Source organism: Callospermophilus lateralis, chromosome 1, assembly GCF_048772815.1.
Source record: "Callospermophilus lateralis isolate mCalLat2 chromosome 1, mCalLat2.hap1, whole genome shotgun sequence".
Lineage (NCBI taxonomy): Eukaryota > Metazoa > Chordata > Mammalia > Rodentia > Sciuridae > Callospermophilus > Callospermophilus lateralis.
In genome coordinates, this window is record NC_135305.1 from 53,382,701 (window position 1) to 53,410,422 (window position 27,722).

At 40.1% G+C, this 27,722-nt stretch overlaps 1 protein-coding gene across 1 annotated transcript in view; it reads left to right on the forward strand.

Annotated features, from left to right (window-relative positions):
• Nucleotides 1–27,722, forward strand: part of Lamb4 (laminin subunit beta 4) — a 94,434-nt gene that overhangs the window by 42,574 nt on the left and 24,138 nt on the right. Inside the window, exons 14-23 of the mRNA XM_076862325.2 lie at nucleotides 4,650–4,853; nucleotides 6,138–6,253; nucleotides 7,209–7,323; nucleotides 14,101–14,278; nucleotides 15,753–15,896; nucleotides 17,243–17,474; nucleotides 17,886–18,043; nucleotides 19,558–19,782; nucleotides 20,676–20,896; nucleotides 25,413–25,509. Of these exons, the coding sequence (XP_076718440.2) occupies nucleotides 4,650–4,853; nucleotides 6,138–6,253; nucleotides 7,209–7,323; nucleotides 14,101–14,278; nucleotides 15,753–15,896; nucleotides 17,243–17,474; nucleotides 17,886–18,043; nucleotides 19,558–19,782; nucleotides 20,676–20,896; nucleotides 25,413–25,509 (1,690 nt within the window). The remainder of the gene's footprint in view (nucleotides 1–4,649; nucleotides 4,854–6,137; nucleotides 6,254–7,208; nucleotides 7,324–14,100; nucleotides 14,279–15,752; nucleotides 15,897–17,242; nucleotides 17,475–17,885; nucleotides 18,044–19,557; nucleotides 19,783–20,675; nucleotides 20,897–25,412; nucleotides 25,510–27,722) is intronic.

Below are 27,722 nucleotides of genomic sequence, written 5' to 3' on the forward strand. Positions count from 1 at the left end.
TCCCTACCCTGACATCTGGACATAGTTAGTTGTTTCCTTCTCTGGGGTCCCATAGATCAGTCATTTCAAACTGCAGATCATGCCTATTAGTAAATAGGCCAAGGAGTCCACTTTGTTAGTTTAGTTAAGCTGAAGAATGCATAACAATGTCATATTTTTCCAATTTTGTTCCAGTTTTGTATAAGTGTGTGTGTGTGTGTGTGTGTGTGTGTGTGTGTACACCCACGTGTGTGTACGCTCACGTGCATAGCAGTGTCTTAGGCTGGATTACCTGAAAGTGAAGATCACAGTATGGATTTAGTTTCACATGTTTTGTTGAGTGACTCTTCATTTAAAAAAAAAAAAAAAAAACTTAAGGGGCTTAGGGAAAGAAGCTACAGAAGAGGACAAAGTGAGCCAAGGAAGGGGCTGAGGTAAAGCCTAGCTATGACCTAATCCCCAGAGAAGCAGCAAAAAATAAATACACAGCAGAGTTGTCCTCCACTGAGACATAAGGGCAGATCCGCTGTACCTCCCTGTTATCAGGCATTGGTTGTAGGTGGGAAACCTTCCAGGTGAGCTGCCTCTTACCAACCAACAGCAATTCTCAAAAGAAGGGGGCAGGTGTGAGCCACTGCAGCCAACAATGAGGGGCTGGCCGAAGGCTGTGCTGGCCTAGCATCTGCTAAAGCCCACTTCCTGCATGCTCAGACCCTGCGTAAGGTCCCTTGCCCAAAAAACAGAGAAGAGACCTATTGAAAGTACTAAAATATAAAGTTTTTTACTTTCTTTCATGGTCTTTCTCTCAGTTTGTCAAGAGTGGTTTTTTTTTTAATTTTCTATTCAATGTCATTCTAAGTAAAGATATACAAAAAATTTAAATTATTAGCATAAATTTTGCCATTCATCTTTGTATTGGGCAACAGCATTTTTCCATATTTTTATCAGTATGTTATAGTCATACACAATAGTGGAATTCATTGTTACATATTTGTACATGATGCAACGGCAATTTCAGCTGCAAACAGAGCATTCTAGGCATGTGGAATCACTGAAATGACAAACTTTTTACTCAGATCTACATTGTCAATTTGTAGTCATGTATACAGGAGTATTTCATTCTGGCCTGTGGAAATGCCAGCAAAAGGAACTCAGCTGTCTTTAACTGGCCTCTTGGTGCATGTCATGGTGGTGTCTTTCCACACTAGCAAAGGAGGAAAGACGAAGGAAAAGAAACGATGGGTTCCCCAATTTCTCTTTCCCCTGATCACCATTTCCATTGGGAATCGTTGGTTAGTAGAGGAAAATAACAAAAATAGGAAAAGATATAATGGGCTTTTCTGGTTGTCATGTTCCTCAGGATGCCTTGCCTTCTTTCTGCATTCAATCAAGTTCTGGTTCAGACAGGAAGTGGGGCTTCTTAGAGCTGACAGCTGCACCACTTACTTGGTTGTAGACCTAGCACACTTACCTCCTTCTGTTCTAACCAGGGGAACATAATGGCACTTTGAGTTTCTGGTTATCAGCCTCAACTCAGATCCTAAATCCACTAACATTTAAAGATGTGGGTATATCCCCTTACTCAACAAAAAGTTACTAAAGTAAATAGCCATGCTTCTCTTGGAGGAATAAGTAAGAGAATCACACTTGCAATGGCACTGAAGATTCCTTCCTCATGAGCACCTGCGCTTATTTCTAGTACTGAGAAGTGGGTCAGATTTAGAAACTTGGCAAAAAAAAAAAGTATCTTTCCTCTAGAGCACCCCAACCTTAGCCTTTAGCTGATTCAGATTGCTCACTTTTGATTATATACATTAAATAGTGTCCATCTGTCTTTTGACTGTTCATCTGTCTTGCTTCTAGGAAAACAATGTTCTAGTAATCATCTCCATGAAAGATTCCTGTGGTCCCGCCCCCTTGTCTTCCATTCCAACCTCGCTGCCCATTATAATAATGATTATCCATCTTGTTTCTGAGATTAAGTGCTGCCATCCAGCCTTTGATAGTCTGGAATTCTGCCAGGCACACTGCTAACAGGGAACTCAATTTTGTAGTAGTGTGTCTTTCCAGTCTACAGAAGAGTCAATACTGGCTTCTCAGCAATACTGGTCCTCCCTTCCCCTTCTCATTCCTCACTGTTTTGATAAAACAGCTTTTCCACCACAAACTTAGTTGGTGGGTTTTCCAGTCTTACATCTTAAATCCATCCTAGCATGACTAATTCTTTGAGTTTTATCTCTCTCTCTCCATATCCTGCCACAGCCCTTCTTGCATCTCAACTTCACTTATTCTGGGCCATGGTCTATGCAAAGTTTCCAGTAGCTACTCAAGTATCCCATCTTGTCTCCCAGGGCCCTTGCCAGGCTGCTAAATCCTAGATTCCACGTGGATTCAAATCAACAAACTCTCCCTTATCCAGTTTCATATTCCACTTTTCAGGATCCACATTCAGCGATTCTCTCCCAGGGTTCATGGTCCATGTCTGCCAGGTCCTCCAGCTTCTTTGGTTATAATCCCTCTCAAAGATCCAGCACTTTCCCTCTTCAGTCTTGCTGAGACTTGACCCTAATTATTTGAAAATGGTCAGAAGAGGAAACACTAGCAGATCCTGGGAAAAGCATACATTTTCTTGAAAGACACGTGTATTTGAGAATTCTGCATTGTCTGAACGTGTGGGGGTGAAGGATTGGAACAACATTTTCAGTTTTTCTTAGGCTGCCCTTCAATAGCCTCAGAGTGCTGAGGAGAACCTGAGGGTTCAAGGTTCTCGTGTGCACCATCCCATGTCCGGGGATTCTGCTGCTTCCCGGTGAGCCTGTCCTTGGCATAGGCAACTTACCTCAAGTTCAGTGATTATGTTTTGTGCCCGATCTTCAGCTCTTTCGTCCTCTAGCTAGAGGAGATCATAGTCTCTTTAACATGTCCCCCAAAAGACCCTGTGACTGATTCTTACGCTTTGCTTTAAATTGGCAATTGATTGTCCTGGGCCTGTCGTTTTCTCTCATCAAAGGCATCCACCCCGTCTACAGTCCTTATAATTACTGTGTCTCCCATATCTTCCAATGCCCAAAATACCATTCAAGACACTGCTTCCCCTTCCCTCATCCTAAATCCTCACTAGTGACAGTTTTAGCAATTGTATGACTACTTCTTGCTGGGGACCATCAGTACAGTTCCATACTGGGGTCCTCACTGCCAGCTGAGTAGTAAATTAACCACCTCCAGTATTACATCTTAGGATCTACCTTTAGGTCAACTGTCTGCTACCAGCGTCTCAGGCCAAGTGCCCTAGAAACAGAGCCTAAGAAGAGATTCTGCCAGGAAGCTTTCTTCAGGAAAATTCTTGAAGAGTGTGAAAGAGAAAAAGAGGAAAGTGCAGAGTAATATGTGGTCTTAGACACAACAGACCTTGGGTAGATCCTCAGAGGAGCTCAGGTGTATAAATTACAGGCCAAAGTGTCCTGCCCCTTGAGGCCTAAGGGCCAACCTTGTACACCCTCAATCTGTCAGTCATTGGCAGTGAGCTCTGCTAGGAGAGTTTGGAGTTAGAGGGGGGTATAGAAAAGCAATTCTCTAGTGAGGGTCAGCTGTGAGCTCTTAGCAGCAACTGGGAGATGAGTTTACTAACCAGGTAAAGAGATGGGGGTGGAGGGCACTGCAATTGCTAGGGTATCTTTTTAAATGTTTGAAAAAACATTGCACAGAGGTGACTTTACATACGCCTCTGTCTGTTAGGACCTAATCTACTGTAGGTTTCTTATTTATGTTTTTGTCTTCAGTGCAAGCCTCTGAACACCTCGGGGGCAGCGGCTCTGTCCTATTCATCTTTGCATTCCTCATTCAGAGGCTGGCACTGAATGTTATTAAACAAACATTTCTCAAATCAAGAGAAGTTTGGGGAAGACCACAGAGAAACTTGAACTCCAGGCTGAATGCTTTGAACATTATTCTGTTGGCAATTAAGAAGAGTTCAAAATGCTTCGTTGGCAGCAATGTGTAACAAGTTTTGGACCAGGAAGAGAGAAGAGCCGAGAGCTATTGCTGCAATTCAGGCAAAAGCAACCAGAGGTAGAATTTGAGTGGAGGCTGTGAACATGGAGAGGCAGATGCAAAAGTAATGAAAGAATATTATCTTCAAGGTCCAGATGTTCTACGCTGACATCCGGTTCATAGAGACCATCAGGGATTTTAAGCAATCAAATGTGTTAGGAGTTTTGTACTTACATGGCCTCAGGCAGACAGAAGAAGAGCATTTCTCATGTTTGGGTGGAAGAAATATCTAGAAAGAAAACCTATGTGGGTTTTCTCATTGCCATGCACGTTTAAGGAAGAATCCCCAAAGTAGACATGAAAATATTCTTTTTCCTTCCTTATTTTGGCCAGAGTTCCACAATTACATCTAAGAAGTAAAAGTTATCAATGTGGAATTTGCTTAGGTCACTAGCACATAAGGTACTTTAAATTTAAATGGTTTCTCTTGACATTGCCTTCAAATTAATCATTCTATGTAGTAATATATGTTCCAAAGCTGCAGTGTCAGCACATTATTCTCTCTGGATTCTGGACTGTATCCTGGTAGGAATAATTTATTCATGACTCAGATGGATCATATACACACCAAGGAAATACTTTTTTATTTTTTGCTGAATTCTTCCAGACTGTGACTATAGGGAAGGATAGTTACATTCCTCTTGGTAACTTTTGGCCAGGTGCCTGCAGTTCACGTTGTTTTCCGAGAGCTTGTTCCTGGGAACCCTGTTACATGGACTGGACCTGGATTTGCCAGAGTTCTCCCTGGAGCTGGCTTGAGATTTGCTGTCAACAACATTCCTTTTCCCATGGACTATACCATTGCTGTTCGCTATGAAACTCAGGTAACTTTGCACTCCAACTTTATGATGGCAAAAAAAAAAAAAAGAGAGAGCAACACATTCTTGAACTGTTTCCATTGCAGCCTTGCTAGGATAGGTTCATCCTAAAACAATTTGGCACAAGTAGAACATCTGGAAAGTATTAGAGACAAAAGGGTTTCCTAAGGATGTTGAAGCATAAAACCATGTGCTCACATGCTTCATCCATAGAGAGAAGCTAACATCGGAGCTGTATGTTTGGGGACCAGGTTTAAGGAAGTAGTGGCTGAATGTTTGTACAAGAACAATAAACAACTAAAAAAACACAAATTCTGCCCTCCTGGGACTTTTAAAATTTTTTAAAGTCAATATGTGTGCTGAGATTTAGACTGAGAAAGGATGAAGCAGAAGCATTTATTTGCATTTAGGTCTTACCCTGCTACAAGAGAAAGACTAAAACCAGATAGATAGCCCCACACCCCGCCTGCTGCCATACTGCCAGCTCTCCACATCTCTTGATAAATATCTGAAATGCAATAAAAACAAAATTAGAAAAATGCTTGCTCTGGAACCATAGTCCCTAAACTTTTCTTTGGTAATATGAAGCTTACCAACCATCTCTCCAAAAAAAATATTTTATGTGACTAGAAAGAGGAATTGTCCCTCTGGGGACCACACTGTGGAGCTGCTCACTGAGCATCACATGACCACATCACTGACCCACTTTAAAACTGTTGATAAAACATAATTTTTTACTTCCCACTTATAAATGAAAGCCATGGACTTGAATGAACTTTGACCCAATGAGTATGAGCCACTAAAAAAGAAAAAGAAGTTTTTATTCATAGAACATATTCATTTATTCATAATACAACTCATTTTCTCCAAATTTTAAGACTTCCCAAATGAAACTAATTATTCTCTCTTGACACATAGTTAGATAGGATAGATATATGTCCTTTTATGAAGGACTCCAGATTGGTATTCTTTGTTCTGAGATCCAGGGACATGAGAAATGAACCAAATCCTTCTGAGACAGGGCATGAACATTAGACCTGTCAGGAAGGTTAGGGTTTTTCTAGGCTTAGAGGCGTAACTATGGCCAAAAACCATGTTCTTGCAGTCTGGATCATAATATAGACACCAGAGAGCTGGGCCTGGAAGTGAGGTACTCAAATCCTTTTGACTCCAAAATTCTGTTTTCCAAGTGAGCTATGGATTGCAAATTCAATTCTATGAACTATCCATTAGGTATACCAGTGTGTGCCCAAAATAATTTCCTAACTCCTTAATGTCATGCCTGTATAGTCTGCAGATGACTGGGCCATCCAGGTCATGTTTAACCCTTCTGGGGAGAGCAAGTACTGCACACACAAGACTCTACCGCAGGAGCCTCAGTCTTTCATCTTATCAGCAACTGCCAGGTATGCTTGGGACCTGTCCTAGAATTTGATTCATATGTCAATAATATATATCCAGATACCAAAAGGGGGAAGAGGGGCATCGAAAAGACCATAGCACTTATTATGTACTTATATTAAAATATAAATATTTTAATATTTAATTTTTCAGCTGTAGTTAGACACAATACCTTTATTTTATTCATTTATTTATTTTTATGTGGTGTTGAGAATCAAACCCAGGGCCTCACCCATGTTAGGCAAGTGCTCTACCTCTGAGCCACAACTGTATGAGGTAAATTATGTCCTCATTTGATGGAGAGAAGTTGAGATTACTTAAAGGACTTTTTCAACTTTTATCTCTAGTGTAGCAAAACCAGGATCCCAGCCCATATAGATATCCTGGCCCTAAACTTGAATGTTCCTTTTCCACTCTCCAGATGGCTTTGAAATGTGAGAAAGTGAAATGCTGTCAGAATAAGAATAGAATATTCAATTGAGTACTCTCCATAGCTGAGCATCTACAAAGTTAAAACTACTAATTTTTTTTTTTTTTTTTTTTTTTTTTTGGTACTAGGGATTAAACCTAGGGGCATTTAATCCTTGAGTCACATCTCTAGCCCTTTTTTCCTAATTTTTATTTTGAGACAGGGTCTCACTGAGTTGCTTAAAGCCTCACTAAGTTGCTGAGCCTGGCTTCAAACATGCTATCCTCTTGCCTTAGCCTCCCAAGTGCCTGGGATTACAGGCATGCACCACTGTACCTAGCAAAGCTACTAATTTTGAGGCCATGGAGCATCTAAGTGTGCGTGTACTGTCCAGCCAGCCCACCGGTGCTGGTATAGACCTAGATCTTGTTTTAGCCCACGGTGGAGCCCTCTTCCAGCTCAAGCGCAATGATGCTACCAAATACTGTGGCCACATAAGTGATATAATGATATTTCTGTCACTGAAGTTTGCTGTGTTTCTCTTAATCCAGAATCATGCTGCTTCCCACACCCATCTGTTTAGAACCAGATGTACAGTATTCCATCGATGTCTATTTTTTTCAACCTTTGGAGTCCCACACTCATTCTCACATCCTGGTTGATTCTGTAAGTATCTCAGAGCTTTATGGATGCTTTCTTCTCAGCTGAGGGCCAATATAATTCTACCTTTTCACCAATGATATGTCTCTTGAAAAAAATATAAGTGTTTCTGTTTAATTACAAGAGTCATCTAATAGCCATTGTGAACCATTTATAACAGTATGTCCCAGTAATGGTTTGAAGTGTGTTGCAAATTATGCTATTTAATCTTCACAGCACCCTTATGAGGTGGGTGCTGTCATTATTTCACAGATGGGAGAACTGAGGCACAGTGTCTACAGAGCTGATATGTAAGGAGTTAGGAACGGGAGCTTATCTGTTTTAGGAACCGTGCATAATGCTCTGAGTGACCTCTCTCAGCATCTTTCCCATAGAGCTGAACCATAGGTGTTCCTTCCAAACCTCTTATCTGCTCCGTCCTTCCCACACAGGCTGGCCACTAGCCAGAGTTCAGGCATTGAGTAAATTTATTTAATTTACCCATTACCCTACTTGTGGTCACATAAGTGGATTTTTCATGACTATGTATATATGATCTATAATTTTAAAATAGATTTCTACTTTATCTTTTCATGGTTCTTGAAATAATTTACCAAATTCTTTTCTGGAAGGAATGTTCCAATTAATTTTCAGTTTCACGTTTTACTTGGAAACTATGTCCCTACTGAGTTTTATTAGAACACACTCATGCCCATTTGTTTGTGTATTATCTGTAGTTGATTCAAACTAAAACTTCAAATAAAGAGTTGAGGAGTTGCACAGAAACCTTCTGGCTCACAAAGCCAAATATGTTCACTGTTACCCCTTTACAGGTAGTTTCTAGGCCCCTGATTTAGTGTAATATATATTTATGTCATGTAAATTAAGCCTTCAAAGTTCAAATATTTAACCATCAAACATTTAAAGTTTAAATCCTGGAACTTTATCATATCTGCTTATATAGAATTCAGTATGAGCATGTTTATCTTGGATTTTATTAAACAAGTTTCACCTATCATTAACATCAAACAGGCATAGTTTTTGGCTTATTTAGCCAAATATAGGACTGCAAGGTTTAGCCAAGAAAGGAAGAAAGGAAGGATGGAAGGGAGAGTATATTCAGTTAAATTTGAATTTCAGAAGAACAATTACGTTTTTATATAAATATGTCCCTCATATTTATATGTTTTCATATAAATATTCTCCTCAAATGTTGCATAAGACATTTATGAAAAATTATTCATTGTTGTTATGGTTAAGATATGAGGTGTCCCCAAAAAACTCATGTGAGAGACAATGCAAGAAAGTTTAGAAGTGAAAGAATTGAGTTATGAGAGTCTTAAACTAATTGTTTCATTAATCCCCTTATAAGGATTCACTGGGTGGCAACGATAGGTAGTTAGGATGTGGTTGGAGGAGTGGACCCCTGGGGGGGTGTTCTTGGGTTTATATTTTGTCTGTGGTGAAGGGAGTCCCCCACCCATCTCTGTCTCTCTCTCTCTCTCCCACTCCCACCCTTCTTCTTGGTGGGCATGTCCTGAGCTGTTTTCCTCCATCATACTCTTCCATCATGATATCCTGCCTTATCTTGGGTCCTGAGGAATAGAGTTGGTCATGTATAAACAGAGACCTCTAAAAATGTGAGCCCCAAATAAACTTTTCCTCCTTGTCTTGTCAGGTCTTTTGGTCACGGCAGGGGAAAAAACTGACAAAACCAGTTATTTCTCTGAAATTCAATTTAAACTGGGTAATACTGGCAACCTTAACCAAGGTGGCCTAAACCCACATCTGGAGGGCTATGTAATAGTTGAGGTGAGATTCTACCACATTTCAATAGAAATGAAATAGAAAGTAGAAACAAAGTTTTGAATGGGAAACTCAAACTATCATGCTTTCCCTACCCATACAATTTATCTTCTCTGCTGAGGAGCTTTAATGGAACTGTGCTTATGAACCAACATATGAATTACAAAAGGAAGAAAATCATATCTAACAAGTTTAATTCAGGGACAAAAAAATGCTAAAAGTTGGGAACCCAGATAGAACAAATAAAGATAAAGGATCCAGGGATTACTAAGGAGATGATGATGATGATGATGGTGATAATCATAAAACTTGAGTTTATAATAGCCAAGATAGTCCTCATTTTAAACCAATATTCTAAATATTTCTAAATTTTATAAATTCCAAAGGTTATTACTTGATGCTGTATTAAATGTATCCATCCAAATTATCTCTTCGATAAACGTATACACACCAGGCACTGTGCTAGGCCTAGGGTGTAAAATATGAGGTTTTGCCTTCAAAGAAATCTCAATTTGATACAGAAGACAAACATGTATATAAAATTTTTGCAGTAATGTTTGATGAATATAAATGGATAATTTGAAATTAATTTAAAAATATATCCATTTGATCATTTTCAAGCAATCATTCTCTTATATATATGAAAAACCCTGAAACATAAATAAAAATTAGGACAGCAACATCATCTTGGATAACCATCAGAAATCTCAGAAAAGGCCCTGGACTACTGTTTTAGACACTATTCCCTAAGAGCAGGGTCTCAGATGCCCCGAGACAGGGTCTCGAATATAGGTAATTTATTGAGGGCATGTTCCCAGGAAAAGAGGAATAAGAGAAATAAGAGAGGTTGGGGAAAGGAACCAAGAAAGGATGTGATCTCCACTGACGGTGCTTCAATCTGGTCCCTCAGATTTGAATTGCACCAAAGAATTTAATCCCCCTAGAGGCAATGTGGTGTTCCTAAATGTGCCCAAGTCATTGGCTACAGGCTCACCAGTGTCACCACCACCTGCCTTCCAATGAGTACATAAATTCCAGGACAAGATGGCTGAGTCCTATTTTCTGAAGAAGACTGTTGTGGTCTTTAGGAGCCAATGCCATAGCAGCTGAAGGATAGATACACGAGCCCCAAAGGATCTAGACTGGGCACCTCAGTGTGCACTATAGGCCCTGACAGGACGGCCAGCTGAAGAAAGACATTACACATTTCATAATTACAAATTAACATCTTAATGCTACATTACCAATTTTGCTACTCTGGAAAATACACCAGTTGGGACTGAGTCATTTCAAAGTTCATTCTTCCCCTTAGATTATCATCAGCATCTAAGACCAGAGTACGTACCAAGAAGACCAAAGGCAACCTCTGTTCTACCCTGGGTGCGCTTCAGCACAAATGCCTTTTGTCTGGCAGACATAGTAAGACAGTTGAGATTTGTTTTCAGTTGCTTGGATTACATGATATGTGCTTCCATAAAACTGTGTTTGGAGTCCGAAGTATATTAGGCATTCTAGAATATAAAACTGCCATTCTTCTTTTTAAATCCTGGAGCAGACTACACTGGTAAACATAAAATCTTTTGAAGTTTCTAGGAAAAGAAGTGAGTCATGGCATTACAAAATCCTATAGCTGACAGAGACTCTTGTCATCTGGTCCATCAGCCTGGTTTCAGGAACAGCCAACTCTAAACTGTTCCAGACTGATAGCTATTAATAGTCTCTGGACAGTTACCCTTATCCCCAGTCTTGTACCATCTACCTGTCTCCTGACTCTCTTCCTACCTGTTTTTGTTTTTAAATGTTTAGTTACCTTTTTATCAACTTAAATATAAAATAGTAGAAATATAAATATACTTGTTTATGGAACATAGTTTTATGAAGCACTTACTATAAATTAGACATGATGTTACACACAGGTGTGGACAAGACATATACCATCCCTGCCACCCGAGGCTCACTCCATAAAAGGGACATGTAGACAAGCAGACAACAACAGAATATATGAGAGGTCGTTGGAGTCATAGTGGGTTACTGACCTGAAAAGCTCAGTATGACTCATCAAATGGTTCTCAACATTCTTTAATCCAACCTACTGATGTTTTGAACAGCTTTCTATTATTATAACCAAGTACCTGAGATAAGCAACTTATAAAGAAAAAAGGTTTATTAGGGCTCATAGTTTTGGTTGGTTGGCTCTGTTGCTTTGGGGCCTATGACAGAGCAGCAGGTCCTGGTGGGGAGCATGCATGGGTATTCAATGGAACATTTAAAACTTGTAGATAACATCAGATCATTTTCCATTTTATGAGAATGTCTAGTATTTATGACCCCCATGCACTAAATGCCCTTAACACACCTTACTCAACCACTGTGATGATGAAAACCACTCTGAATTTCCAGATGTCCCCAGTGGGAGGTGCCTCCCATAGTGAGAATTACTGGGCTGCCAGGCTGGGCAGTGGGGTAGCAGAATGAGGAAAGTAAGTTTAGATTTTTTTTCCAGAGGCAGTGGAAGCCACTGAAAAGTTTATAAGGAGGGGATTATCTGAACAAAGCACATTTAAAAGGATCACTGTGACTATGGTTATAGTTTATGTGCAGTTCTCCCAAAAGTTCATGTAAAGACAATGTAAGAATGTTCAGAAGAGAAGTGATTGGATTGCATGAGAGCTGTGCCTTGTTTGGTGGATTAATTCATTTGACTGGATTAACTGGGAGGTATCCATAGACAAGCAGGGTGTGGGGAAGAAGTAGGTCACTGCGGGTGTCCCTTTGGGGTTTATATTTTATCCCTGGTGAGTGAAGCTCCCTCTCTGATCCCTGGTTGCCCTATCCTGTTCTGCTTTCCTCTGCCACACCCTTCTGCCATGACGTTCTGCCTCACCCAGAGCTAGAGTCTGCTGGCCTTGGACTAGACCTCTGAAAATGTGAGCAAAAAAAGAAAAACTTTTCCTCTTCTCAGTTGTTCTTGTCAGGTCTTTTGGTCACAGTGACGAGAAGCTTACTAAAACAACTAGAATGCAGAAAGTTGTTGGGAGGTGGCAGGAATGGAAACTGGGACATCTATTGGGCTGCCACCCTCGTCAGCTAGGGAAGTGGAAGGGAATGGAGAACAGCAAATGCATCCGAGATACATTTAAGAGGTGGAACTGAGCAGGCTTTTGATTTAGGTGATGTGGGTGGGACACAGGTGGTGGTGGGGTTTGTTGACAGAAAGGGAACAGATGTCAAAATGACCTTGTTCCCTCCACTGAGAGCTTGGCAGATGTGGTGGGTGGCATTACTTAGCAACAGCCGACTCAGAAAGGAGAACAGGTTTCAGGTGTCTGGTTTGTGGTGCTGTGGGGCAACCAATAGGCAATTGGATCAGTGCAGATCTGCACATGTGGAGTCTCATTGAGGCAGATGCAGGAGCCATAAATTCCAATGCCGACAGCCTAGAGGTGGCACCAAGGAAGCCGGAATGGAGTGAGAATGGGCTAATGAGAGAACCCTGAGGATTCCCAGTATTAAGGGGTGAGGAGAGGCATTGTATTAGCTGGTAAAGAAAGCAGAGGGGTGGCAAGAACATTGTTCATGAAGTCTGTCCAAGAATCAAGGGCCAGAGACAGGGGCAGTGGTAGGAGGAATAACTAAGATCAAGGAGGTGGATGTACAGGTGGGAGAGATGTGGACACATTTAATGTCAGCTGAAAGGAAGAGACAGAAGCAAGAAAGTATGGGCAGAGTTTCCCAATGGTGGCAGAGATGGCAATGGGACATCTCCTCGTAGAAAACGCTTCTCCCTTTGTCAGCAATTGGAGACGTGGAAGGTGGTGATATTCCAAGCTGGAGTCTGGGAGGCAGGAAGGAGAATTCAGGGTCTATTTTCTCTGTAAAATAAGAAGAATAAGAGGGGACCACATCTTCCAAGAGTGCAGAAGAACCAGGCTAGCGAGTCAAGGAGCAGGACACCCTGATACACGTCCAGGGTTGAGAGCCCACCCACAGGTGTGGCCAACAGCAACTGGGGAAAGGCTGGAGAAGGTTGAAGTAAAGGGCGGTGGAAACTGGTTTCAGTAAGAACAAAGCAAAGAGGAAACCAGGGGAGATCTATCTATGCCACCCGGTCCTGGCTAATTTGACCCACTGAATGAAAACCTATTTTCAATACTGTTTTTAACACCAGGTGTTCAAAATGACCACCTTGATGTGGTCAACATACTCTCTACTTTATCATCCAAAGCCATTAATACACATTTTAAATAGTATTAGGTAAAACAAAGAATTTAAAAAGATAAATAGTATTAGGTCATAACAAACTTTTCTCAGAACATGTAACATAATAGCCTTTCTTCACATAGATATTAAACTACAGATGAGTTCTCTTTGAAAATAAACTTATTTTGATACATTTGTCCCCATGATAGCTAAATGGCCTATGCCAGCAATTCCCAAAATCTTATCTATGAAACACTGGTTTTAATAAGAGGTCTTATTTGGATATAGGACCAACTGATTAAATAATAGTAAACACTGAATCTTAAAAGTATCTTTCCTGTACGACTTCTAGTAACTCTGTTATTCTATACTGTGAATCTTCAAGAAGTTGTGTGTAGAACACCACTGTTAACATGTAACTGAAAAAAAGCCAAGAGGAGAATTTTATGGAATTATAGTACACTCTACCACATGAAAAGCACTGTCTCAGCCATAATTAATTCACAAGTAGCCTAGTTAAAAGTCTTTGATATCTAAGACAAATTTATTAGCAAGTAAAAAAAACATCATGATGATGATAATAAAAAGATTAAGGCAATCTAATTTCTTTGCCATAAATCAATAAATGAAAATACCTAGTCAAAGATTTCTTAAATAATCAAAAATCACAAAGTCTTCAGTCCTAGACAAGTTGGATTATTAAGTCTTTTAAACCATTATTCTCAGAGATCTATTATTTTATATCATGAGAATCTTGGACAGCAGAGGGTTTGAAAAAAAATCTCATTATTTCCAAAGCTTGGCCTCATTCCTCAAATCAATTCATGGGAGGATTTCTGCAGCAAGAAAGACATGGATGAGTATCAGCTGCACAACTGTGTTGAAATTGCCTCGGAAGTGGGACCTCAAGTGCTCTCTGGTGCTTGTGAAAGGCTCGTGGCCAGCATGTCTGCCAAGCTACACAATGGGGCAGTGGGTGAGTATCTGTCTAATGGGCTCTACTGAAGCACTAAGAACTGTACAAATGCCTTTTGGAACATAAGTGAATTCATGTATTCTAGTATCCACTCCAAACCACAGCCAAAATACCCGTCACTCAATCATCAGATGTACAGAGCATTCTGCCAATATGTTAGAATCATAATTCCCAGTATAGTAAGTATATAAAACAGGAACCCTGTAGCAGCTTTGGAGTGCTGGCCAGCTTGAGCAATGGTCCTATAGCACCCATTTGGAATCCCACAATTTGAGGACTGGAAGGAACTCCAACCAAGTTCTTTCATCCTGAAACCTTCAATAAATTAGGATATTAGGGTTCAAAAATCTTATGCAGCTTGCCCATTCACTTAGGTATAGTAGAGGGTTTCTCAGCTTCCACACTATATAACTTCTGAGCAGCATAATTCTTTATTGGGTGTGTGCATAATAGGATGCTTAGCCACATCCCTACCCACCTGATACCAGTATCACCCTCCCTGAGTCATGAAATCCAAAAATGTCTCCTATGGGGCAAAATAATCCCCTGGTTGAGAAATAGTGCTATAGAGTAAGAGCTCGGGCTTCCTGAGCTCTAAGCAAATGTTTTTGTTTGTTTGTTTGTTTGTTTGTTGTTTGTTTTTATAGTGTAGGGCTATGGGTTCAGTGTGCCCACCATCTTGTGAAATATGTGAAATAGGGGGAAAATTCATAGATATACTCCAGCACCAACATAGAGCATTGGAAATTGAAGTAATAACACTAATTATGATAGAATAATTTTTAAGCCCCTTTTTTTTTTGTACCAGGGATTGAACCCAGGAGCACTTAACCATGGAGCCATATCCCTAGCCTTTTTTATTTTTTATTTTGAGACAGAGTTGCTCATAGTCTTGTCTTGCTAAACTGCTAAGGCAATTCTTGCAATTCTCCTGCCTCAGCCTCTGGAGCTGCTGGAATTACAGGCCACCACCATCCCTGGCTTCAATAAATGTTATTTAACAAGTTAATGAAAGACTTAAAGTGGGCATGATGGTGCATGCCTGTAATCCCAGCAGCTCAGGATGCCAAGGTAGGAGGATTCCGAGTTCAAAGCCAACCTCAGCATCTTAGCAAGGCCCTAAGCAATTTGGCGAGACCCTGTCTCAAAATAAAAATTAAAAAGGGCTGGAGATGTGGCTCAGTGATTAAGCACCCCTGGGTTCAATCCCTGGTACCAAAAATAAATAATAATAATAATAATATTATTGTTGAGTATTTACTACATGCCAAATGTAGTTTTAAGTACTACACAGATATTATTGCCTTTGATCTGTATCACAGTCCCATAAGGTAGATTCTATATTGCCCCCATTTAACAGTTGAGGCAGTTGAGGGCTAGAGAGGTGCCAAACAAAGTGAACTAGACCCACAAGGGGGAAGGTCCTTATCTGCCACCTCCTTCAGCTCTATCCAAGTTCCTCTGTTCTCTTCAGCCTGCAAGTGTCACCCCCAGGGTGCAGTCGGATCCAGCTGCAGCCCACTTGGAGGCCAGTGCCAATGTAAACCTCATGTGGTTGGGCGCTGCTGCCACAGGTGCTCAACTGGAAGCTACGGTTTGGGACATCATGGCTGTCACTGTACGTAGAAGAAAGATACAAGGGGAAATATGCTTAGTTACAATCTTGGCATTTCAAAGGCAGGCAGAGGCATGTGGGGATTTTAAAGGAAGGGAAATTGGGAACTTGACTGCGTTATTGAGGCTTTATGTAGATAAAATGGGCTGAAATTTTTCCTACCAAACTTCATTCATCCACTGATCAACCAGCACCAACTGAGTGTAGAGTTCGGTTAGGAATAAAATGTGGTTTGCGTGTCTGGAATTTTGTATCCTGTGTTAAATGGGAAGTAATCGGTAAAAGTGGGAACACCATGAAGGGAGTTGGCTAGGCAAACCCAGCGTTAAGATATACCCTTTAATCCCAGTGGTTGGAGAGTTAGAACAGCCATGAGACCAGGAAGTCAAGAAAGAGCCACCATGGGGCTGGGGTTGTGGCTCGCCTACCACGTGTGAGGCACTAGGTTCGATACTCAGCACTAGATAAAAGATAAATAAGTTAAAGCTATTAAAAAAAAAAAAAAACCATGAAGGAGCCACCCAGTTCTTTCAGCCAGTTATAATTCAGCTTTCTGGCTTCATATGTAGGGTTTTTAGTCATCTGTTCACTATTTAAGCCATTAAAATATTGTTCCCCACTGAAACCTACCTTAGGCGCCATGAAACCTACAGATAGCTATCTACCTGTTCATTCTCCTTTCCAATAGGAGAACATATCTTTTCAGACATAATTCAAAGATGGGGTCCTCTTCCTTGGCATTTCTTGGGTGTGGCTGCCTACCTAGTGAACAGTACCTACCCAGGTCCATTATTACTTTTTCTTTCTTTTAAAAAAATGTTATGAAGTGCTTAAGATATGCAAAGAGATTTACACAGGGAGCAAATACTTCTTCTGTGTAACACACTATCAAACCAACAGCCCTTACATTTTTGTACAGGGAAGACTGGCTCAAGAGATTCAGTAATTTATCAGAAAAGCATTGGGCCTAGTCTAAGAAAAAGAAAACTCTGACTATCCCAAGAAGGGTTCTGACATTTTTTACAATATCAAAGTTATACTTTGACCCCTGATAATATTTGGAAGTACAAGTCATTGAAAACATATTGCTTATTTGGTTCTTCTATATAAACAAGGGTTCATAAGGTCCAGCTGTTCAAAACCTACTGTTTATTGAATGAATCAGTTATTTAAAAAACATTTGTCTGGTGCTCATTATGTGCCAAGGCTTTGTTCTGAGCACTTTACAGACTCATTCTATTCACCTGGGTTGGGACAGCGAATGCAAAAAAAAAAAAAATCATAATTTTAACTGTTTCATCAACATCATGCTTGCTACCACCCAACACGATTCTCTTTGTTTTATCCAGCATGTCACTGCCATCCTCAGGGTTCGAAGAACACGGTCTGTGACCAAATAACTGGTCAGTGCCCCTGCCACAAAGAGGTGACTGGCCGCCGTTGTGATCAGTGCCTGGCAGGCTACTTTGGGTTTCCCAACTGCCGTCCTTGCCATTGCAATGGGTTTGCTGAACTTTGTGATTCAGAGACAGGGTCGTGCTTCAATTGTGGAGGTTTCACAACCGGAAGAAACTGTGAAAGGTATGGAATTCACATGCACTTTAATTTTTAGATTTTGAAATTTTTGTTCTGATTTCATAAAGGAGGACCTTCAAGTAAATACTCCACAGTATTTAAGTGTAGAACAAATGCCAGGGGTGGAGATAATGGTTTCATCATCCTTCAGAGTCATCTTATGAACCCAGAAAATGTCTGACTAAATCTGTAACCCGCTTGCCTGGCATGCTGCTTTTATGTTTCTCCACTCCAACATGTAAGTTATGAAGGGTTTAAAGACTATACTGTGGGACTTTCAATATAAACCAAACAAAAAAAAATCTTTTAAAATATTGAGTTTTGAGAGTTGCATAGTCCTAAAGCATAGCAAATCTACAGTTGCTAACACATGACCTTTTCCCAGGAGCATTTGGTAAAAGGAAATTGCTTTGACAGGTGCATCGATGGTTACTATGGAAATCCGTCTTTAGGACAGTCTTGTCGTCCTTGCCTGTGTCCAGATGCTCCCTCAAGCAATCAGTATTTTGCCCATTCCTGTTATCAGAGTCCTTGGATGACAGATGTAATCTGCAATTGTCTTCAAGGTTATACAGGTATGAAGTCTAGTTCATCATTTTTCCTTCCATCCCATGCTGCAATCTGAAAATGATTAAATGTTCATAATTTGTCCGCCTTGGACACATGAATGGTGCAGAAGATCAGTTAATGGTAAGAAGGCACAATTTATTGAGTTGCTGTTCCTTTGCTGAACAATGAATTTGAAGGATTCAAAAACCAATGACAAGTAAAAACTCATTCCACTAAGCTATAATTGCTTTAAAATAATGTTTTAGAAAATTAACTAAATGGGGTCAAGTCAAATTATTTAAATTATAATAATCACATGCTTAGTAAAATATATATGATTAAGTAGCATATGTATGTTTTGTATATATGTAAAACATCAATATATGTATAAAACATGTTGTATAAGCAAATAGATAATAAAATAATAAAATTTAATCAGTCAAATGTTTTCTTTGTATAATTACAAGCAAGCAATTTGACTATTATTTAACAGATAAAACTAATTTTTTTCAATATCTTCGAGCACTGATTTGGGCATTGTGCAGATACTGCATAAGTCCTAATTCTAAATTTGTATCTGTTGCTCCTTCAAAATTCTTATTTTAAAGAGTTTAATCATGAATGTGAATACATAATGCAAGCAAGAAAAAAAACTTAAAAAGTCTATTTGATTTAATTATACTTAAAAAATATGGCATTATTATTTTCTTTAAGGATAATTACCATTATAAATAACAAATCACAGGACTGATTTTTCTCTTGTTTGTTACATCTGAGGTTACACATGGCCTTGGTTAATTGTTGCCTCTTCTTTCTTCTCCAAGCACAGTTTGGCTTGGTGCATCTGTTTTAAAGGACTGAGGCCATCTTTAGGCTAAGAGCATTTCCAAAAGGATAAACCAAAGTGTGGAGAGTGGATCCACCGTTTGGGCACCTAAACAACTGCAATTCCCTGGAGGTTGGAAGGGTAAAGAGTGTTGGAGAGAAAGATGGCCTCTGTATTTGGTGCTTGGGAGAAATCCCCAAAGCGCTCATATATCAAAAACTGCCCTCGCCCTTCTTCACCTTAAACACACCTCCCAATCTGTCACTTTTTTTTTTTTTTTTTGCATTTTCCCTTCAGAGCTGCCTCATTTTAACCACACCCCCCCTCTCATATTCGGTGGAAGTTGGGGTGCCACCAGGAGGAGAGGGACTGTTGCACTGAATTTTCAGTCCTGGGGCACACAAAGAGTAACTTTGGTGACATAAGGAATTAAAAGTACTGTGCCCACAACTCCTTAGTTCTTGATAAAGACTAGAATCTACTCTTCACCAAAGATTTCTTAGTTCTGTATGATCTTTTAATTTTCTGAGTGAATAATACATTAAAATGAATATTTTATTTTATTTACAATACTTTTTCTTATTCACACCCCTCAAAGGTGTGACTTCTCATTATACCTAAAGGAGTCCAAGAATTCTCTATTTACATCAATCCCCCTCCATTACCCAACCCTTATGCCTCATCCCGTTCCCTTTTCCTATCATCTGCCTTCAGGTGTTCAGTGTGGAGAATGCGCTCCTGGTTTCTATGGTAATCCAAGTGTTTCGGGAGCACCTTGCCAGCCATGTGCCTGCAACAACAACATAGATGTAACTGATCCAGAGTCCTGCAACCGGGTAACAGGGGAGTGCCTTCGATGTCTGCACAACACTCACGGTACAAATTGCCAGCTCTGCAAACCAGGTCACTTTGGATCAGCCCTCAATCAGACCTGCAGAAGTAAGTCTGCAAAGCTGTCTGGGAGGAATGCGGTGGCTGAGTGGCAGCTCATTAATGTGTCATCAGCTTTCCCGTGCTTGCTTCATTTAGGCCAGTCCCTGCAAGTGAAAGCAGCACCCAACACCAGTTGGGTGATAGGGCTGTTTCACTGAGTTGACACCCACAGAAATGAGTGCAGCATCACCACAGGCTTTCTCAAATGCAGTCTCAAACTGCTGTTGTTCATTTGCCTTTTATGACCCTTGCTTTAACACCTGTCCTAGTAGATTCAAAGCACATTTCTTAAAGTGTAGTCCACAGGGTACCTGTTCCAGAATCACCTGGAGCTAGGGTGAGGTGGGGGGACTCAAATGCACATTCCTAGGTTATAGGCCAGACCCACAGAATCAGAATCTCTGTGAGGCCCAGGAATCTGTATTTTAAGAAGCTCATCAAGTGGCTTTAATGTATAAATGTGAGAATCTCTGTGGAAGACTAAGATTTATTCTGTGAAAAAAGAAAGAAAAACGTTCACTAAAATAACAGTGGATATTTTAACGATTTCCACTAACCTAAACTGATTTAGTAATCCTTTTTTTTTTTCCAAATCATTTAAATAAAAAGGGCTTTGGCGAATGACATAAGGGGAAAGTGAGGCTTATAGTCATCCTTACTGTGACCTCCCAGAGCACAGTGGGTTGACATGTGTGAAACTGGCACTTGGGGGATCAAAAATAATTGAATGGGTTCAGCTTAAATTCTCTAATAAATCCCATGCTATTATGAGGGTTTTCTTTGACTCCTTTGGAAAAAACGATATAGGTCGTTTTTTCCAGGTCTAAAAAGCTGTTCCCATGGTTTGTTAAATGCCGGTGTTATTGAATTTACTTCTAACAACAGCTTTCTTATCTCAGGATGCTTCTGCCACCCTTCTGGAGTCAGTCCCACTGTGTGTCCCCCTGGTGAGGAAGTTTGCCTTTGTGACCCCATCACTGGTGCATGTCCTTGTCTACCAAATGTCACAGGCCTGGCTTGTGACCATTGTGCTGATGGACACTGGAATCTGGTCCCTGGCAGGGGATGTCAGTCATGTGACTGTGACCACCAGACCTCTCAAAGCAGCCACTGTGACCAGGCAAGACACTTTAAAACTTCCTAGTGCATTCAAAAGTGAGAATTGTATTGACTGAAATGTGCCTTCCAAATGTGTAAAGAAAATTTTCTAAGTGTGCTACTGTTTTTAGACATGAATAATAACCTTATATAGGCACAGAGTTGGTATTTATTTACTAAGGAATGAAAAGACTCAGGAAAAGAGTATGAGGATCTCGGAGTTAAGCTTACTCACTTCCATTTTCCTTAGGCCTGTCTGTGACTGGGGAAGTCAGACTTTTTGCACAACAAAGCCCAGACACCAACCTTCCCTCTCGGAATCATAGGGAGGATCCAAGAAATAGGCTGTTAACCAGAAATTACTTATTAATCAGGATGGAAATAAACAGGTGCTTCAGAATCCACAGTTCCTTTTGTTAGTGTTGTTGTTGCTGTCACTGTTGTTATGTTGGTTTGTTGGTTGATTGGTTGGTTAGTTGGGTTGTTTTGTTTTGTTTTGTTTGCCGTGCTAGAGACACAATTCCATTTTTAAAATGGAGCTGTCATTTCTGAGGACTTGTCAGTTTCTTTATGTCTGGTAAAGCAGGATTTCTTCTTTATGTTCAGACCAGCATGAGTGCTTCTAAAGAGCCCAGGATAGATAGGCCACTGGGAGCCAATCGTCACCACAGAATATACAGCTAACACTACTTAACTATGGTTTTTAGTCAATTACACAAGGGGCACAGAATTTTTAAAAATTATTATAATATCTATTAATGAAAAAATGTTAATACCATAATTTGTTTTTTGTTTTGCCTTGTTTGTTGGCTTAATGAATCCATTTTTCACATTAATAGAGATGGGAGAGGATAAAACAATAGTAAGAAATTTTAGAAAAAGATAAATTCACAATATAGGGATCAGAGTTTAATTGGATCAAAATACTAATCTAAGAAGGTAGAGTAATCATAATTAGTATGCATAGCTCACCTCCAATTTCAGCTGCACTGTTCAATTTATTATTCAAAGGTCAAGTCTAACGTACATTTTTGAAGGTAGTTCTTACATATAGAATGTGTTTTCCCTTCTCTCCTTCCTTTTCTCCAACCCTCCCCCCACCAACCCACACAGACATACCATTCTCCTTTTTAAAAAATGTAAATTTTTTTATTTTAAAATAGATTTGTGAGATTCTGATGGTAGTACAGAGACAATGTACCCCACACCAGTTTTCCCTGCTGTTAACACTAATTGCCACAATTAATGAACCAGGATCAATATATTATCATTAACTGAACTTCATTATTTATTCAGATTTCCTCAGTTTTTACCTAATATCTTTTTTTGTTTCAAGACCCCATCCAGAACTCACTATAGTGAGTCATTGTGTCTCTGTAGGCTAGTCCTGGCTGTGACAGTTTCACAGACTTTCCTTATTGCTGATGACCTTGACAGTTTTGAGGGGTGTTTTCTAGAAAGTCCTTCAGTTTAATCCAATGTTTTCCTCGTTAGACTGGAGCTATGGGTTTTGAGAAGAGCTGGGAGGTAAAGTGTTCCCCTTCTCATCACATCATATTAAGGGTGCATGTTAGCAACATGATTTATCACTCTTGATGTGCATCTTGGGCACCAGGCAGAGGTAGTACTGGTCAGGTTTCTGTCTTCTAAAGTCACTCTCTTCCTCCTTTGCACATTGTACTCTTGGATGGAAGTCGCCACACACAACCCACACTCAAGCAGCAAGGAATTATGTCCACCCCCTGGAGGGCAGAGTATCTCCATGAATAGTTGGAATTCTTCTGCACTGGAGATATTTTTGTTGTCCCCCATTTATGCATTTATTCAATTTATTTATATCACCACGAATTCATGGATACTTACACTATTGGTTATGGTCCAACATTATTTTGTTGTTCAAATTTTTCCAACTGTAACCATTGGAAGCTCATTCATTAGGCCCCTGTGTCCTCTTGACATATGCCCAAATTGTAGGGGTTTTCAAAGTACTTCCTTATTTTTTTACACTAAAAAATGTCTCAGGATCATCTTTATGTATTTCTTGCCCCAGTCCTAGAATCAGTCCCTTCTCCAATGAGTGCTGGTTCCTTTTTTGGAGATAGTGTTAGAGTTCAAGATCTGGATGCTAGGTGAACACACCCATTTTTTGTGTTCCCTTTTTACCTGTAGCCACTAACCATGGAATAAATTGGTAGAACGCCACAGACTGCTGGGCTTCCTGATTCATGAGGGACTTCTAACATGGATGACTGCTCTGTCCCACATGCCTCTTAGACCCTTTGGGAAGCATCTTTGTAGCATTACTCAACAGCCATGGAGGCTAAAGGAAGCCTATGAAGCTGAAGGTCAGATGACATTGGTTTAACCAAAAAGCACCTCATGGCAAGGGTATTTTATGTTGTTTGGTCCACTATGGATCCCATGTGGAAGGTTACTCTCTACAATCAGGAAACACTTTTCATTGGAGTATAGAGAAGACATGTGAACAATTAGATTCCCAGCTGTTCAAACAACTACTGATAAATGTCTCTGTGTCAGCCAGGGGTGGCCCCTAGTGCATTCCCACAGAGAGATCCCAACGTGTTGTCCAATGTTTTCATCAACAGTTTAGCAGAGTTGGAGTAACAAGTTTCTCAAATGTGCAGATACTGCAAAGCTGTAAGCTAATGTGCAGGAGACAGCACAACCTAACAGGCTGTCGTGTAGGCTAGAAACAAAAGGAAATGTTAACAGGGTAGAAGTAAAATTGTGCAATTAGGTTTTTAAAATCACTTGCACAAATACAGGATAATAACTTGGCACCAGCTCCTGTGAAAAATATCTGAAAATTTTCACTTGCAAGTTCAAGCTTCAAGTGAGCCAGCAGCGTGCCAGGTCTGCCAAAGGGGTGATGCCTGTTCCAACTAGAGCGGGGTCACAGCATGCCCAGTTCAGGGCAATCATTGCTCCATATCTGCTCTGCTGGTCAGGAAGCTCCAGGAGCATTGTGGTCTTTTCTGAGCACCATATTTTTTTTGTAATTTTTTAAAAAAAGTTTTAATTAACACATAGTAACTATACACATTTATGGAGTAGAGTGTGATATTTTGATACATATTCACAATGTGTAATGATCATATCAGGATGCTTGGCACATCCATCACCTCAATTCTTATCACTTCTTTGTACTGGGACAAAATCCTCTCTTTTAGCTATTTTGAAATATGTAATAAATCATTAACTAGTCACCCTGTTATATCATAGGAGACTAGAACTTAATCCTCCTAACTGTATTTTTGCACCTGTCAACCCGCCCTCCTCTATTCTCCCCTCTCTCTATCCTTCCAGCCTCCTCCATTTCACTCTCTACATCTATGAGATCAACTTTTTAAGCTTCCACATGCATATGAATGAGAGTGGTCAGGATTTGTCTTTCTGCTCAGCATCATATTTTAAACATAACATAGAGGTTATGTCCAAAGAAAGGCAACTAGAATAAGGGATAGAACCATGATAGTCTGTGATGAAGGTTTGAAGGAATTGGAGGCAGTCAGCTTGGAGAAGAGATGCAAAGGCCAGTTGAGATGGCCATCTTTTGTTAAGAAAGAGGGAGGCTCCCTGTTTTATACAATTCCACAAGTCAGGACTCATAAAAATAGGAACCAGTTACAAGGAGGCAGATTTTGCATCAGTAGAGAAATCAGTGCCCAACAATCCAGACCAACTAGCAGTACGACAGGCCTCAAGGACAGCAAGCTACCCATCATTCCCTTTTTTTTTTTTTTAGTAGAAGCTAATGGGAATCTAAAGATGAGTAGAAGCTTGGTAGACCCAGTCACTTTATGAATCTAGCTGCTAATTTACTGGAAGCCTTCTGACAGAGTTGACGTTTAAGCAGATTTGGTCAAGCATAGTGTAGAACTGCTACAATAGTGATTTATGTTTGTATTTTTCACCTATTATCTTCTAACCTCCTCAGTTTTTAGAACAACTAGTCAATAATCCAGTTGGGAGGATTCAAGAAAGTTTAGCCTTCTCCCCTACAGTTAAACGACAGTCATTAAATGATTAAGTATAAAGTACAAAACAATTCTTTTTTTATTATTTTAACAGAACCCTAGCTCAGTTAATACAATCTACATTCCTTAATGGAAACATTACTTGCCAAATTAATTGATGAATGTTAGACCAGGTCTTTGGCTTGGCTCCCCGTCTCTCTCTTCTGGGGGAAACTCCCATAACTGTAGAGGGAAAGAATGTGGCCCATTTCCCAATATGTGTTTTGTTTTCATTTACATCTGTGTATGTTTCCCCAGTTGGGGCCACCTGTCCCTGAACAGCTGGACACAGGCGGTATATCCAAAAGCCTAGGGCCAAAACACATTAGCTCCTGAGTTTCAGTATTATCCAGGGTGCTTGCTGGCCGTGGGAATCATCCTTCTCCGCTTTTGCACAGCTGTATGTTCAAAGTCACTGGAGGGAAAAATGTTCCCTGAGCAAATGCATTATATTTCACACCACAAAGCTTGTCCCTTCCTCACCCGTGACTGTTCTCACAGCTTACAGGCCAATGTCTGTGCAAACTGGGCTATGGTGGGAAACGCTGTAGTGAGTGCCAGGAAAATTATTATCGTGACCTATTCGGGCAATGCCTTCGTAAGTACTGAAGCTCTTTAAGCACGTGAGTACACTCAGCTGGCCCTGCCGTGGGCACATGATGAACCCACTGAGTCTCAAGTTCCTTCATTTGGTTGTTGATTTTAGATGTGGACTTCATTTGAAAATTCACAAAGTTTTATCTGAGTTTAGAAAATAATCTCTTTGTAGCCCTACAAAAAAGTTTTCTCCTGTGCTAAAACTTTTAGCCTGTATTAAAAACTAGCCTATATTCAAATCCCTCAAAATTGTGTCAGGCATGGTAGTGCATGCCTTTAGTCCCAGCTACTTGGGAAGCTGAAGCAGGAGGATCTCTGAATTCAGGAGTTTGGAGCCATCCTGGGCAATATAGTGAGACCCCAACTAAATAATAATAATAATTCCTTGAATTCAATACAGTGGAACAGACCTCTAGGACCATGATTTATAGCCAATTTTCTGATGTTTACAATTGTTTGGGGGGAAATTAACCTCTGTGGACTGAGGGAGAGGCTGGGAGATAGGCATAGGAAGCCAGAGAGATAAATATTTCCTCAAAGTGACCCATGACCCTGGGTCTATCCCATAGTTACTTAGTTAATAAACATTCATAGAACGCCTGCTGGGTGTTTTAGGTGTCACAAAAAATGTGACACCACCACCCTCTTGGAGTTTCTTCCAGTGGCCTTCATTATGTATGTGAGTCCTAAATAGCAGCATTTCAAGCATCTGTGTCCAATAGAACTTTCTGCAGTGAGGGAAATGTTCAACCTCCATGCTGCCCAGTTACAGCTACAGGTAACTAGCATGTACTGAAACAGAGGATCAGAATTCTTTATTTATTTCATTTAAAATAGCCACATTCAGTTAGTGGGTGCCACGGTAGTGCACATTTAGAGTCTGGGTTGGTTCTAGGCAACAGGATTTTTTAATCTCCTGTTAAAATCAGCTTCCAAAGGAGATCAATCCAAAGAAATGCCAAATGTGATGGTCTTACCATCATGGTCACCCCTATATCGCCAAGCATGATGACTCTTTCCTCCTCTCCATTTCTGTATAAATGGTCTTTTGTGGCTAAAAATATTGCCATCCTTCCCTTGCCCCCTTCAAATATGTGTACTCAGTGAGTTTTCTCCATGCTACACTTTACTTAGTTTTCTAAGCGGAATTGATTATTTCAAAACCAGGAGGAGGAGCTGGCAGTGTAGCCCAGTGGTAGAGTGCTTGCTGAGCATACAGAGGCCTGGGTAAAATCTCCAGCACTATCACCCCTAAAAGAAAAGAAAAACAAAAAACAGGGAGAAATCTTAACTCTTGGAAATTTTGTTTTAGAGGACCTCTTTTTCCATAATCATCTAATATTCTAATAATCTTATTTCATAAAAATGCTTTCGCCTTTTATTGTGAAGCAATAGAGAAACTTTACAAAAGTTCCCCACAGGCCACAGACTCCACTAAAGCTCCTGAGGAGACCAGGTAATGAGCAGGGAACCTTGCCTTCCAGCTGGGGAAGTGATATAACACTACCCCCAGGGCTTCCTGCTGAAGCCCCTGGACCAAATCTGATAATATGTGCTAGATAATATCTAGTTGAGGAGGTTAGGGTGTTAATCAGTTTGTATTTGTAATTGGCCTTATTCATATTCAAACTGTCAAATGCCTTTTAAATCATTTGTCTCTTGCAATTAGTTGAAAGACATGGACCAGTGATTCCCTAATCTTTGAGAGATTGCAATGATGGCAATAGCTTCCCACATGTCCATCCTCTGATTTGATCAGGAACCTACTCAAAATGCTATGGGGCATCAGATAATTTTTCAAAATTCAGATAATATGCATTTAATTCCCCCACTTTTTGAGAATGAAATAGCTCCTCTTATGTAATGGAAGACATCGTAGGTCAGCACACCTAGCACACCTGGGACTTCTTCAGTAGCAGGTCTAAAGTGCTACCCACCATCAAATCCACACGTCTCCCTCAAACAGATAAAGAACATACATATGCACACACACAATATATATAACACAGTTTCCCAAATTTTCCATATAGAAACCATGAATTGATTTGCTATTGAAATATACAGAGGCATGTATATACAGAGGCATGACCATTGCACAGATCTCTGAAATTGTATAGTTTTTAAATAGCCACCTTAGAAACATACGTTGGAAAGATTCTCAGGAAAGAAGAGACAGCTGTGTTCTTGAGCTAGTCATAAGCAAAAAAACAAGTG